General features: G+C 40.3%; 1 protein-coding gene across 3 annotated transcripts in view; it reads left to right on the top strand.

Annotated features, from left to right (window-relative positions):
• BRINP3 (BMP/retinoic acid inducible neural specific 3) overlaps positions 1–12675 on the top strand; it is a 200321-nt gene extending 187646 nt beyond the window's left edge. For all 3 annotated transcript variants that reach the window (XM_053951027.1, XM_053951025.1, XM_053951026.1), the window contains one exon: positions 11295–12675. In XM_053951027.1, coding sequence (XP_053807002.1) covers positions 11295–12411 — 1117 coding nt within the window. In that variant the 3' untranslated portion in view covers positions 12412–12675. The remainder of the gene's footprint in view (positions 1–11294) is intronic.
• The last annotated feature ends 733 nt before the right edge of the window (positions 12676–13408 follow it).

Here is a 13408-nt window from a genome sequence, read left to right as displayed (position 1 = left end):
AGTGGTAAAGAAAATGAGCTCTTTGCCATTTCTCTAGCCTCAGTAAAAATTCAATTTTATCTCTTCATCATTCATTTCCATTAATTAGTATCATCACCATTCCCTTGGTTCATTTCAAGCCCCCGAGTGTGTGTTTGGGACGACTTCTTTTTCAGGGGGTTTTGTAGCTTTGCTTTTTTATTTTCCCCAGGTGGAAGCATCTGGTCTTTCTGGAAGAGATAGATAAACCTTTCTGAGAGTGCCTAGGGTATTTAGGAGGAATGTTTTGTGTGTGTATATAATGTGTGTGTGTATACATATATATATATATATATGTATTTATATAAAGCTAGAGACCTTGGTAATGATAGAATCATTATCTATATATACTAGAGACCTTGTTAATGATAGAATTCCAGAGCCTTTAGTGTCCCACTGTGATTACAATCCAAGATTCTTGGGATGACTCTGATAAGAATGCTAAATATGCCTTAAAACATATCCCTTTGTAGGCTCTGAAATGTTATATATCACTTGTCAGAAAAACAGATTCTCTAACAGATCTTTTTTTCTTCTCCTGCAAGGAAATCTTGTCTGCTCCAATCCACTTTTGGTTATTGATGTGAACACTTAGGAATTATTTGTGAAAGACAAGGTCCTTAAATTAATTCCTTCTGTAGCAGCCTGTTAGTTTTACTAAGGAGGAATTTAAAGTGGACCAACATCTTGGGTATTTTGTTAGCTTTTTGTTGTTATTTTGGATGGGCTTGTATGTGTGTTTTTAGTTATATTCCCTTAAATAAAAATTTCAAGGTGACAAGGAAGCTGTTCTGCATGGGGAGATTTTCTTTCCACCCTTGAATATCATGGCATTTAAAGGTCTACAATACCAATAGGGGATGAACTCATCAGAAGGAGATTACCTATATAGAAAAATAGCATTTCAGGAGTAACGTGCTCTTTCTTTGCAATAAGAGTTGTCACTGCTTCAGGGTGTGATTCAGAGCTCCTCTAGTGCTGCAGATCACAATTCCATATCTTCCAAGGTGGGACTTTGGCCCCTCGCTCTGTTATCTACACTAAATTTTCTATTATGCAGATTAACATGTAGAAAACTGTTGTTTTTTTTTTTTTTTTTTTTTTTTCACCCTATCACCTTCTATATTGTATTTTAGGTTGTGGGTTTGATTGCTTAAGGAAGGCAGTAATGTTCTAGGAGATACAATCACTTGGTATTTGTTATAAACATTATTCCAAGTCTGTCTCCTAACTGATATTATGACATGCAACGTTTGGCCATTTATTTTAATACTTTCTGTTTATGATTGCTACACAAGTGACATATTATTACAAGTATTATACATTTTTAAGTGAAGTGAAATACGTGTTGTTCTTAAACAGCAGGATCCAACTATTCTAGACAGCCTTTAATTTTCCTTCAGAAATTTAAGGGTGTCTTTACAAGTTATTTGAACATATCATGGCAGAAAACCAAACCTCTTTTCTGCCTGTATATCTGCCTTCTTTTGTGCCTGTATTAAAATTTTAAGGGTTTGCTCAAAATTATAGCTATTTTCAGTTATTACAAAATTAGAGAAAAAAGCACACTGATCTCAAAATCTTATTTTGGTTTATTTTGTTTAATAGCATGATAAGCGAGGTATGAATACAGAACTGAGTTTTGTATTCTTTAATTAAGACCATTACTCTTGTCTGGGAGATTCTTGCTTTGCTGTAATCCTTCTGGTTCTGCACAATGGAAGAAAATGACAGATTGTTGCTGTTTATATTACAGTAGCTTTTAGGGATAACTACATTTATAATCCAAATAGGAAACAGCAGGGAAAAAATAAGGATCATTATCAAAGGAAAGAGCAAGTGACTGGTCCATAGTCATCATTACACAGAAATAAACCAGGAATAAAAGCAGATTTTCCCTAGCTCCACATTTATAGCTGCCACAAAGTTTGCAGAAACAGATTTTCATTTATTTTTTTGTTTGTTTGTTTTATTTTATATAAAACTGTTATTTGTACCTGGGAATAAGGATGCCTAAAATGGGACTAAAGGTCCTGTCTCAAAATCAATAGGAAAACGAGAAGATGTGATGGTCTTGTACCAGCTTCACAGATGTGATCAGGGACTTGCCTCTCTGCTACTGGCTGTTAATGAGGCTCTGATTTTACCAGGAATAATAATACCTGGAATAATGAGGTTTAATTCCAGAAAGTCTGGAATTGATGGCTGTTTTTTCTGTTTGTTTCTAACTCTCTTTTCATATACAGATTTACCCCTTACCATGATTAAAACTTTGGATGCTGTTGGCAGCAGCGGGATTTTTGTGGGTCTGTTGCAGTTCAATAACCCTACCAATTGCCCTTTTGCTTGATTATTGGTTATCCTACAATTTATTGAAAGGCTTTAGCTCAGAAATTATCTCCAGTCTCTGAACTTCCTATTTTACTCCTGTTTTGAAGAAAAAACTCTAAAAATGTGGATGCTGCTTTCTCCTATCTGAAGTACAGTGTTAAGATACACTGCCTTCTGCTCTCATCTTCAATAGATTTTTGTGATCTGCTGCATTATATAAAAAGAGCTTTCAGTCAAGGCTAATTTTTTATTAATTCTAGAATTTCTACTGCCTACTAGAGCTGCTGGTACATCTTGTTATTGTTGCAGTACAGTTCACACAAACAACTTAGACAATTATTGTGCATTTGGCCTCAAGATCTTGACAAGGGAATCCAGTTGGTCTTAGTAGCTGCTACTGGCTCCCTATTTAATCCTAGAGATTAAATACTGAAATTAGGTTTATGCCAGCTATATATATATATATATATATATATATATTAAAATTCAACGAAACCCCTGAATTAGCTACATTTACACTTCCGTCTTAAATTATTCAGTGAAAGGAATTTTCATTTCAAAATCCTATTTCATTTTTATCCTTTTTCCAAGTCAGGATGTTCCTTCACTTCTTTCTTTTTTACCTCTACCTTATGGTCTGCTGAACACAGAGCAAAGAGCTGCCCTTGCACTACATTAATGTGAGCATCTTTTGGGGCTAATAAATCCAGCTGGGAGGGAAAGGCTGGCAGAAATGCAGGGAAATACACCGGGCAGCATCAATACAGAGTGAGACATGAATGGAATATGAAATATGCAGAGAGAATTTTAAAGAAGCCCTGTAGTGAGAGGACAAAAGGCAGTAGTTTTAAAATAAGAGAAGGTAGATTTAGACTGGGCAGAAAGAAAAATTCCTTTTAGGATGAGAGTGCTGAGGCCATGGCACAGGGTGCCCAGAAGCTGTGGCTGCCCCTGGATCCCTGGCAGTGTCCAAGGCCAGGTTGGACGGGGCTTGGAGCAACGTGGGACAGTGGAAGGTGTCCCTGCCCATGGGGGAGGATTAGATTGGATTACCTGAGAGGTTCTTCCCAACCTAAACTGTTCCAGGATTGTGTTCAGAAAAGCACACAGCATTATCACACCCTCATCTCACCTCTCCCTGTAAAAGAAAAGGCATTTCAGTGTTTGCTTTCAGTTTGTTCAATATTGGGATGTTTCCCCAGTTTTCCTTCACACAAAATAAGATGATTACATTGCAGTAAATTTGGCTGTTACTTTTCTAATGCCCTAAAGGGGTTTATTAACCAGAGGCATCTAGTTAAGCCTTACAATAACTTCATAATTTTTTTACATTTATACGTTAACGTACATCTGGAAAATTCCACCTAAAATTCCACAAAATGAGCGGCTAATCTGTGAACCAAGGTCAGTTTTTCACAGATCTAACACTACAAACACAAGCACACATAGACATTGACATTGGCTCCAAGAAGCACACATTGGTTGGCCGGTTTGGAGGATTTTAGTTGGAGTATTTTGGTGGGGTTTTGTGCATGTGTGTGGCAAGTTTCTTCCTCCTTTACATGGAAACTCTTAATTTTCCTAACAGCTCTGATTCCTTTTGTTCTACAATTGACGCCATTAATTAATTTTCTGTATGTTTCCTTTGTCCCTGCTGCACTTTGGATCATTACTTAGTAAAAGCTTTCAAAGCTTGTCTCTGATTTGTCTCCCTTTACATAAATATTTGGTGCTACAAAGCAGTTTGATTCCCAATTAAAAATACCACAATGATCATTATGATCATTGTGTCAAAAGAGTTTTGGATATACTATCTTAATTTTCTTTTTCCTAATAATTATTCTTTTGGGGGTGTGTGTGGCAGAAATGTTTCATATTAGAAAAATTTTGCTATGAGAATTATAAGGGGGTAAAATCAACATAGTTAAAACTACAAAGCTTTGTAAATCAATTCATAACAGACCAACTAGAAATAGACTCTGAAATATTACATGTTTTAGTGCCAAAATATTGTTTAGCTTGTAATATTGTGAAACCCACGGCACTTTTCTCTATGAGGTGCAAAAGGTTTCAACCACTTAATGTAGGGGCTTAATTCCTCTGCTTCTCATAATATAAATACTATCTGGAATTTAAAAGAAGAACATTGATTTAGTACCAGCCCTGAGGGGCCCAGGCAACAGCTGCAGAATGGTGGCACGAGGGCTAGGGGATCTGGAAAGACTCTCTTTAAATGTGATTATCAGGGAAAACAAGGTATTTTGGCTCTATAATTCAAAGTAGATTCAGTTTAGATTGTGAACAGCCCCAGCAACATAATTCAGCATCGTGATCCAGGTTCATCCAGTCACCACAGAATATCATCACACTGAGACAGATTTCTTTAGTTACTGCTTCCACTTCAATGCTGGAAGCAATTTCAGCATATGGAGAGAACATTTCCATTAAAATTCCATAGCTAATTAATAACTTTCTGTGTGTGCTAACAGGCATCCCTTAGGTAGAGGTTTCTCTTTCCTTTACATACATTTAGAAAAGTATCATAGTCCTTCCCTACTTTATACTAGTTTTTGTGTGCACCATGGCCCACGTAACCCAGACCTTTGGATCAGCCTAAAAGTTCCTGGCTCAGGTAGAGCAGCAGTGAAATTGTGAGATGTGAATTCAGAGCAGCTGCACTGCTCCTCTTTGCTGTCTTTGGGAGTGGGATTTGCAGAGTCACCAAGAGTCTTGCTGCCATACCTGTAACGTGAGCTACAGTAAAACGATTTCAGGCACACTTATCTCATTGGTGGGTAATTTTATGAGGCTGAATAAACTAAAAGCATTCAATCTTCTAATGACAGAGGGATCAAGGCCACTCTCAGCAAGTTTGCAGGTGACACCAAGCTGAGGGTGCAGTAACAGCCCTGAAGGACAGGGTGACAGCCAGAGGGACCTGGACAAGCTCCAGAAATGGCCCATGGGAACCCCAGGAGGTTTTTAACAGGACCTGGTCAGGGCAAGCCCTGGGGTCAATCCAGGTGGGGAGGAGCAGATGGAGCAGCCCTGGGAGAAGGACTTGGGGGTGCTGGGGGTGAGAGCTGGACCTGCCCCAGCCCTGACCCCCCCTGCCCTGGGCTGAGCCCCCAGCGTGGGCAGCAGGGGAGGGGGATTCTGCCCCTGTGCCCTGTGCTCAGCTGAGACCCCACCTGCAGAGCTGCCCCAGCACAGGAAGGAGCTGGAGCTGCTGGAGAGAGTCCAGGGGAGGCACCAGGATGGTCAGAGGGATGGAGCAGCTCTGCTGGGAGGAAAGGATGGGAGAGCTGGGATTGTTCAACCTGGAGAGGAGGAGCTTTAGGGTGTCCTCACTGTACCTAAAGGGAGCCCACAGGAAAGAAAGAGGGAGACTGTTTACAAGGGATGGATTGATAGGACAAGGGGGGATGGCTTCCTACTACCAGAGGACAGGCTAGATTAAATATTAGGAAGGAAATCTTACCTGTGAGAGTGGGGAGGCCCTGGCACAGGGTGCCCAGAGAAGCTGTGGCTGTCCCTGGATCCCTGGAATTGTCCAAGGCCAGGCTGGATGGGGCTTGGAGCAACCTGGGCTTGTGGAAGGTTTCCCTGCCCATGGCAGGGGGTGGGACTGGACTTTAAGCTCTCTCCCAACCATTCTGTGGTTCTGTGATTCTATGATCACTCACTGCTCTTCTGGCTGCTGTGCTGTTGGTAGTTTTACCCTGATTCCTAGAAGAAAACAACATTCTCATAAAAGACCATTATCAAATTAAGCAGCCATTACTGTTTTGAATCACAGCACAGAAACCAAGTACTTGGAGTCTGATTTGTCCTTCCCAAGATGTAAATCCACCTGATCCAGAGTAGGATGTTGTAGAGATGTCTAAAAGTGCATTTGGTGCTGATGTTGCTGTCTCACAGATTTATACTGGACTTGGCCTCCAAAGAAGGGGAAAGTAGGTAATGGGTATTTTACTGCCTCTCCTCTTCTTGTTAAATTGTCTTCATTTTTTTACTTAGCATCTGCCTCACTGAGTACTCATCATCTGCTACTGAGCCATCTGATGTACAACAGATGTTAAGCACTTAGTGAGGCAGAGAAGGAGGTAAAAGTGTCATATCATGATTAAATACTTGCTCCAGCTATTCTATTGGGTGACCATAGTGCTTTGTTCTTACATTAAATGTTACAGGGTACTGAACAGGAATAGGCACGTGGTTTGGATTAAACTTGCAACTGCTCTAGTAAAAATAATCCTGTTTTTAAGTAAAGTTTTTTTCACAGTAAGAAAAAGATTTGCAAATTATTTTAAACGTACTTCAGATTATGATTTATGTCTGTCATTAAGATTCTCATCAGAAACTTGGCTGGTGTTAATTGCTGCATTAACTTCCCTAGGATTATCATATTTTTTACCATGCTTGTGTAAAAGTGAGATTATCTGGCAGGCTTTCTTTCCCCTGCAAGCATTCCAGCTGAAAGCTGGTGCAGTTTATGGGGCAGCAGATTTAACCACAGGAGTCTCTTCATCCTGCAACAGTAGCCTGAGCTTGTAGCAGAGTAGGAAATGAGTAGAAATTGGAACTGAAGTTTTCATTGAAGCAGAATTAGTTAACAACCTGCTTCCAAGTAAATTTTAAGAACTGAGAAAATTTGTGGAATATTGTCATGCACCTCTAGGTATTTTTACACTGAATATTTGATCAGATAAGGAAGAATAAGGAGGGAGGAATTGTTCTTATTATTATTAATAAGGAGGGAGGAATTGCTCTTCCCTGAGAGGTGTGATTTGCGTGAGCAGGAGCTCTTTATAGTCAATGGTGAGATTCAAACCCCAGAATAATGGAGACCCAGTTTTGGGGTCTTAACTTAGGCAGGAATTTAAGATTTGGAAGGGTTACTTGGCTCAGGGTTCACAAGTCAGAGCAGTGGTTCTCTTATAGAGACAACAGGTTTTCTACTAACAGGACAATCAATATTCATGTTTTCATAGAAATTCTGTCCAGATTTTGCACTTCTTTTGTACTTTTGTTCTGGTTTTAAAACATTGATTTCAACACCTTGATATTAAAAAACAAAGGAAGTTTAAAAAAATTCCAAACAATTTCTAGGAAGGTGTGATTTTTATATAATTTGACAAGTATCCTGTACTTACCAAATATCATATTTAATTAAACTAAAAATTACTTTACTTCTACAGTAAAGCTGTGATTTCAAGTGTTTGAATCACTAGAAATAGCTTTTGATTATAAATGATCACATAATTATGCAGGATGAGAAAGACACAGGTATTTCCAGCGTTCCATTTTTATTTGAAGCTCAGTGGAGTGGCTAGGACTATTCTTGCTGGTTTCATTAGGTTTGGAAGCTGGTTCTACACCCCAGTGTTTGGAAAACTGACTCATCAGGCCAGCATGTGTAATTTCCCAAATCAAATAATAATGTTTTATTGTTAAAAGAGTAATTGAAGAGCTCTTTCAAGCCTCGCTCAGGGCACCTGTGGTCGTGTTGCTTTCTCCAGTTGGTGCTGAGTGATAAAGTTCTGGAATGGTCTGCCTGGGGAGGTGGTGGAGTCACCATCCCTGGATGTGTTTAAAAACAGACTGGATGTGGCATTGGGTGCCATGGCTTAGTTGAGGTGTTGAGGCTGGGTTGGACTTGCTGATCTGGAAGGTCTCTTCCAACCCAGTGATTCTGTGAATTCTGTGAATCCAGGGAGGCTTCATCCATTTCTTTTTATCTTATGGTGTGTAAAGATTCTGACAGTGCCCCTCTCACTGTCCTCTCACTGATCAGTGAATTGCTTGTTCAGTAGTGAAGTTTTAGTTCTGTAGTCTTCTTCCTGTGGGGAGTGCAACTGATCCCCTACTACCTGATTTCTCCAAGGAGTCTCTGTCCATCCACCACACCTCTGTGATATTGAGGAGGTCTGGAATTGTGTCCAAATGTGCCTGTTTCCCACACACATCCATGTCCAGGCACACAGGAGGGTCCCTAGGTGCACCACTTTCTGCACAGAATGCAGAAAATCTGCATACAATCACAAAACGTTTTGGGTTGGAAAGGACCTTGAAGATCATCCAGTCCCAAATGGATTATGCAGTTCCAAACTACATTAGAAAACCTCTTTCCCTGGATGCTTTATTTCCCAGGCTCCAGCCCCAAGCTAGCCATGCTTGAAGCCCTTGTCACAGGGTTAGCAAGTCTGGCACCTGAGCTGTCACCTCTCACCTTCTCCGAATCCCCCTCTGTCCCCAGCTGCCACTGTCCTAGAGGGGCTGTTCAGCCAGGTGGTGACCTGCAGGACACATCTGCTTCCAATCAAACCTTTCCCTTGGCTGCAGGCTCCAGAACTTATCTGATCTTGAATCTCTAGGAGAAAAAGAATGATTTTGTAATGACATGCCAGTCATTACCAATGAAGGACGACTGGCTTACATAAAGTAGGTATCACCCACATTTTATGTACTTTCACATAATTTACTTAATTTGCTCCACTGAAAGCAATAAATTTACAAAGAGTAATAGTATTCCTTAATGACTAATTTTAAAACAAGCAGTTAAATAAGGAAGTAATTTTAATTTTTTAAAATAGACTATATTTGTTAAATAATCGAAGAAAAGTATAAGCAGATTCTTTTTGAAATCTCTCTGTTTAAAATCAGGTACAAAGAAATAAAAGTAAGGCAATAATATTAGAATGTTATTGTTTTGAACTTCATTGGAATAAGGGGATAACCTCCTTCCCTCTAAAGTTGTTGACCTGTTTGCAACTGCTAATCATCAAAGACATAGCAGTTTAAGTAAACTAGATAATACTAAGTTACAAACAACATAACTAAGTTACAGAAAGAAGTTTACTTAATTTTGCAGTTTGTAATTTCATGCAGGTTTTTAAACTGCTGCTTGTATTCTCTAACAGTTCCTGGTCTCTGTAAAAAGAGGTTTTCTGTAAATGTGATCTGGAAATGTATTCCTAATGTATAATAAAACTTTTCAAAGGCATGGACTTCTGTTCCCCACAGAAGTGGAGGAGGATGCTAAAAGTCACAGTTGCAAACCCAGTAATCATGTAATTGCACATGGTAGTAACAACACCAGCAGAAAACTTAGATATTAAAATGCAAATAATACAGCCTTGAAATCTGCCCAGTTTTCTGTCCAGTGTGATAAATCACAAGGTCGCAACTTTATGAAGGCTACTGCAAATCAAATGGCATTAACTAAAGAGTTAAAGTAAACAAACCAGACTTTTATATCTTACCTCCAGCAGCTTTTGGGACTCTGCATTAATTCTGAAATTAGCACAGAGAAGCACAAAGGATTAGGGAGAAGCTGCAAAGAGAGGCCTTTGGAAGGTTGGTTTCCCTCCTTTGGGAAGAATCTGCTCTGGTTTGGTTGCTGTGGTGCCCATGGGGTTATAGCAGTGAACAGAAGAGTTCAGCCCAAAATGGGCACCAGGGTCACACACACCTGGTCTGGCTGGGACAGCTCCACATGTGCAGGCTGCTGTCAAAACAACCCAGACAAAACACACAGGAGCTTCCCATTCCACCTGGGACAACTTCAAGGTCTTCTCAGTTTTGGGGTAACTTTTATTTTGTGACATTGACCTTGCCTGCAGAATGGACATTATGATTTGTAATCAGGAAACAAAGGAATAAGCTCACCCAGAATATTTTTGCTTAATACAGACTTTCAAATAAGCACCAAGAAGAATAATGATGAAGTATGTTCATGTTGTGCATGTTATTATATTTACTTATGCTTCTAGAAAATACCTAGAGCTATAGAAATGTAAACCGACAACCCTGAACAACCAAGATTCCTGCCCGACAAAAGGGAAAAAATAGAAAGATTAAAAAAGTCACCAGAATATTTTCTTACTGAACTTTATTTTCATGTTTCTAAAATATCAGAATTTGAGATGCCATGGATTTCTCCTTGAGACAAATTCAAATGTGACTTAAAAGTCAGTCAGGAGTAAATGAGGGTTTTGCATTTTCTCTCCAAAACAATGTAATGAAAGGGAAAGAAACTGTACAACCATCATCATTCACATGCAACAACAGATCTGATTGCAGCAGACAAAACAAGTTCTTTAAACTGTGCATTTCTGAGAATAACAGGAGTTGAAAAATGCAAAGAAAATTTTTCTGACTATTTCCATGTAGCTCTGCTCTTCTCATTGTCTTTCTTCTAGTGGAAGTGCCTCATCAGCCTAAACTGTTGGTTTCAGTATGCTTTCCCAGTGTGACACAGGACATTAACGGTTCCTCCTAGTGAAACCAAAATGAGATGACAAGAAGAACATTAAAGTGATCTTTTAATTTTGTCCCCAAAGATGAAAAGTAAACACAACATGCCCATGCACTCATGCATGGCTTCCTGTAGAGATTCTGCAGTGCTGGGAGTAATCTATAGAATCTCTTTGGGTGGGGGGTAGGGACCTATTGCTATTCTAGGAAAGAATTTGTCTCACTGTCTGTAAATCAATGCAGGTCCAGCTAGTAAAAATAAAATAAATCTTCATAATAGAATAGAGGGACGGTAGAATTGTAGACATTTAGATACACACTAAACACTTTGGTCAAATAGAACACACAAAAATAATCTCAACTGCGTAGGATTTCAAGATGCTAATCTGAAGACAGTTACAGAAAATGGCTCTTTGTCAGGCTGCCTTGACAGAGACACAGAGAAAGCAAATACCTGAACTAAATGTTCCTGTCATGCCTGTGGGTTTATAAGGAAACTTTTCTTTTGTGATTTTGCATTGTTAAGAGGCAATTTATACCTGTATCTATCTGACAGCAGATGCTATCGTGCCTTAGCCTGATGCTAAAACCAGCTTTATTTTTCTCTTTCTGATAAAATATAACAAAGTTGTATTTGCTGTGTGCAGGCCTCTCTTTGTTAAAAACAAGTTATTTTCACGCTGCAGGTCTTCCAACTACTGGCTCAACCGCATCCAGTCCTTCCTCTACTGCAACGAGAACGGGCTCCTGGGAAGCTTTTCTGAGGAGACCCACACGTGCACCTGCCCCAACGACCAGGTGGCCTGCCACGGGTTCCTGCCCTGCACGCTCGGGGACGGCCCCGCCTGCCTGAGCTGCGCCCCCGACAACCGCACGCGCTGCGGGAGCTGCAACGCCGGCTACATGCTGAGCCAGGGGCTCTGCAAGCCCGAGGTGGCCGACTCCACCGAGCACTACATCGGCTTCGAGACGGACCTGCAGGACCTGGAGATGAAGTATTTGCTGCAGAAGACGGACCGGCGGATCGAGGTCCACGCCATTTTCATCAGCAATGACATGCGCCTCAACAGCTGGTTCGACCCCTCGTGGCGCAAGCGGATGCTCCTGACTCTTAAGAGCAACAAGTACAAGTCCAGCCTGGTCCATATGATACTGGGCCTCTCTCTGCAAATTTGCCTGACTAAGAACAGCACCTTAGAGCCCGTCCTTGCTGTTTATATCAACCCTTTTGGGGGCAGCCACTCTGAGAGCTGGTTTATGCCTGTGAATGAAAACAATTTCCCAGACTGGGAGCGGACTAAACTGGACTTACCCCTTCAGTGCTATAACTGGACGCTGACTCTGGGCAACAAGTGGAAGACATTTTTTGAAACTGTACACATCTATTTGAGGAGTCGAATAAAGTCAAATGGTCCAAATGGCAACGAGAGCATCTACTACGAACCCCTGGAATTTATTGATCCCTCAAGAAATCTGGGCTACATGAAAATCAACAACATCCAAGTGTTTGGCTACAGCATGCACTTCGACCCAGAAGCAATTCGAGACTTGATTTTGCAGCTGGACTACCCCTACACTCAGGGCTCACAGGACTCAGCACTTTTGCAGCTGTTGGAGATTCGGGATCGTGTAAATAAACTCTCTCCACCCGGCCAACGTCGTCTGGACCTCTTCTCTTGCTTGCTCCGTCATAGACTCAAACTGTCTACCAGTGAAGTGGTGAGGATCCAATCTGCTTTGCAGGCCTTTAATGCCAAATTGCCAAACACAGTGGATTATGACACAACCAAATTATGTAGTTAACCATAAATGTGAAGCACAACACAAAACTTTGAAGGAGTTTCTACAGTGCTTTTGTGGAACAGTTTATGTTTGGAAGAGTAAATTTAAATTGTCTTTTCAATATCTGTCTTATATCAGTCAATACTGTTGGATGGCAATTTACACACATGAACTTGCTGACAATGAATATATTATACCTGCAGTTTTGGTTTATGAATGAAATAAATACTGACACCAGTCTAGAAGACATTCTACTTTTTACAATAAATTTCATTTGTAATTTTATATGTTCTGTGGCAATGCTTTTGTGCATTACATCCTCTAGAGGGAACATAGAAGGAGACCAATAAAATTTTGTAGCTGAACAGTTATTACAAAGAAACGCTGTGGGATTCTTTTTTCTTACACAAAAGTAGTAACTTTGATACACTTTTGTGTGTGTTGAACTCAGGAGGCATAGGTAAAGAGAAGAGCTGGACTCCAGATTGTAAGAGAAACTGTCAAAAAGTCAAAGCCATAGGCTATTTTAATTTTAGGATGTGGATCTAGGAGCTCATGTTGGGCTGAAGTGACCACTGTAGTGATGCTCCCCCTGAGGCTTGTCCTTTCCAAGGTGCTCAGTGTGACACCCAGACATCAGAGTGATGCCAGGGAGTGTTTTAGGGTGGGCAGGAGGTTGGAGCTGTGGGACACACAGCAGTGCAAGGCTGCATTAGCTCTACAGGAGACAGGTGAGAGGCTGTCTGCAAATGACCAAAATGCTTTTCAGAAGTCTCCCCCTGATCCTTTGCTTTGCATATTTACCAAAAGAATCAAGCATCCTCCCAAATACACACACTATAATATTCAGAATATCTCTGTTTTGAACTGCTCACTCAAGTACAGCCATGCTGCATAGATTCAAATTAATGTTAAAAATTTCCCTACCAATGCAGTTGTTTAGTAGATGGGTGCTTTTTCCATTCTTTTCAGTGCAAGAATTTTCAGTTTTTTTTAAAAAATCCCCTTTTGCAGATAC

Source organism: Vidua chalybeata, chromosome 9, assembly GCF_026979565.1.
Source record: "Vidua chalybeata isolate OUT-0048 chromosome 9, bVidCha1 merged haplotype, whole genome shotgun sequence".
In the NCBI taxonomy this organism is placed as follows: Eukaryota; Metazoa; Chordata; class Aves; order Passeriformes; family Viduidae; genus Vidua; species Vidua chalybeata.
The sequence above is the reverse complement of the archived record's forward strand: the minus strand, read 5'-3'. Positions and strand labels throughout refer to the sequence as shown.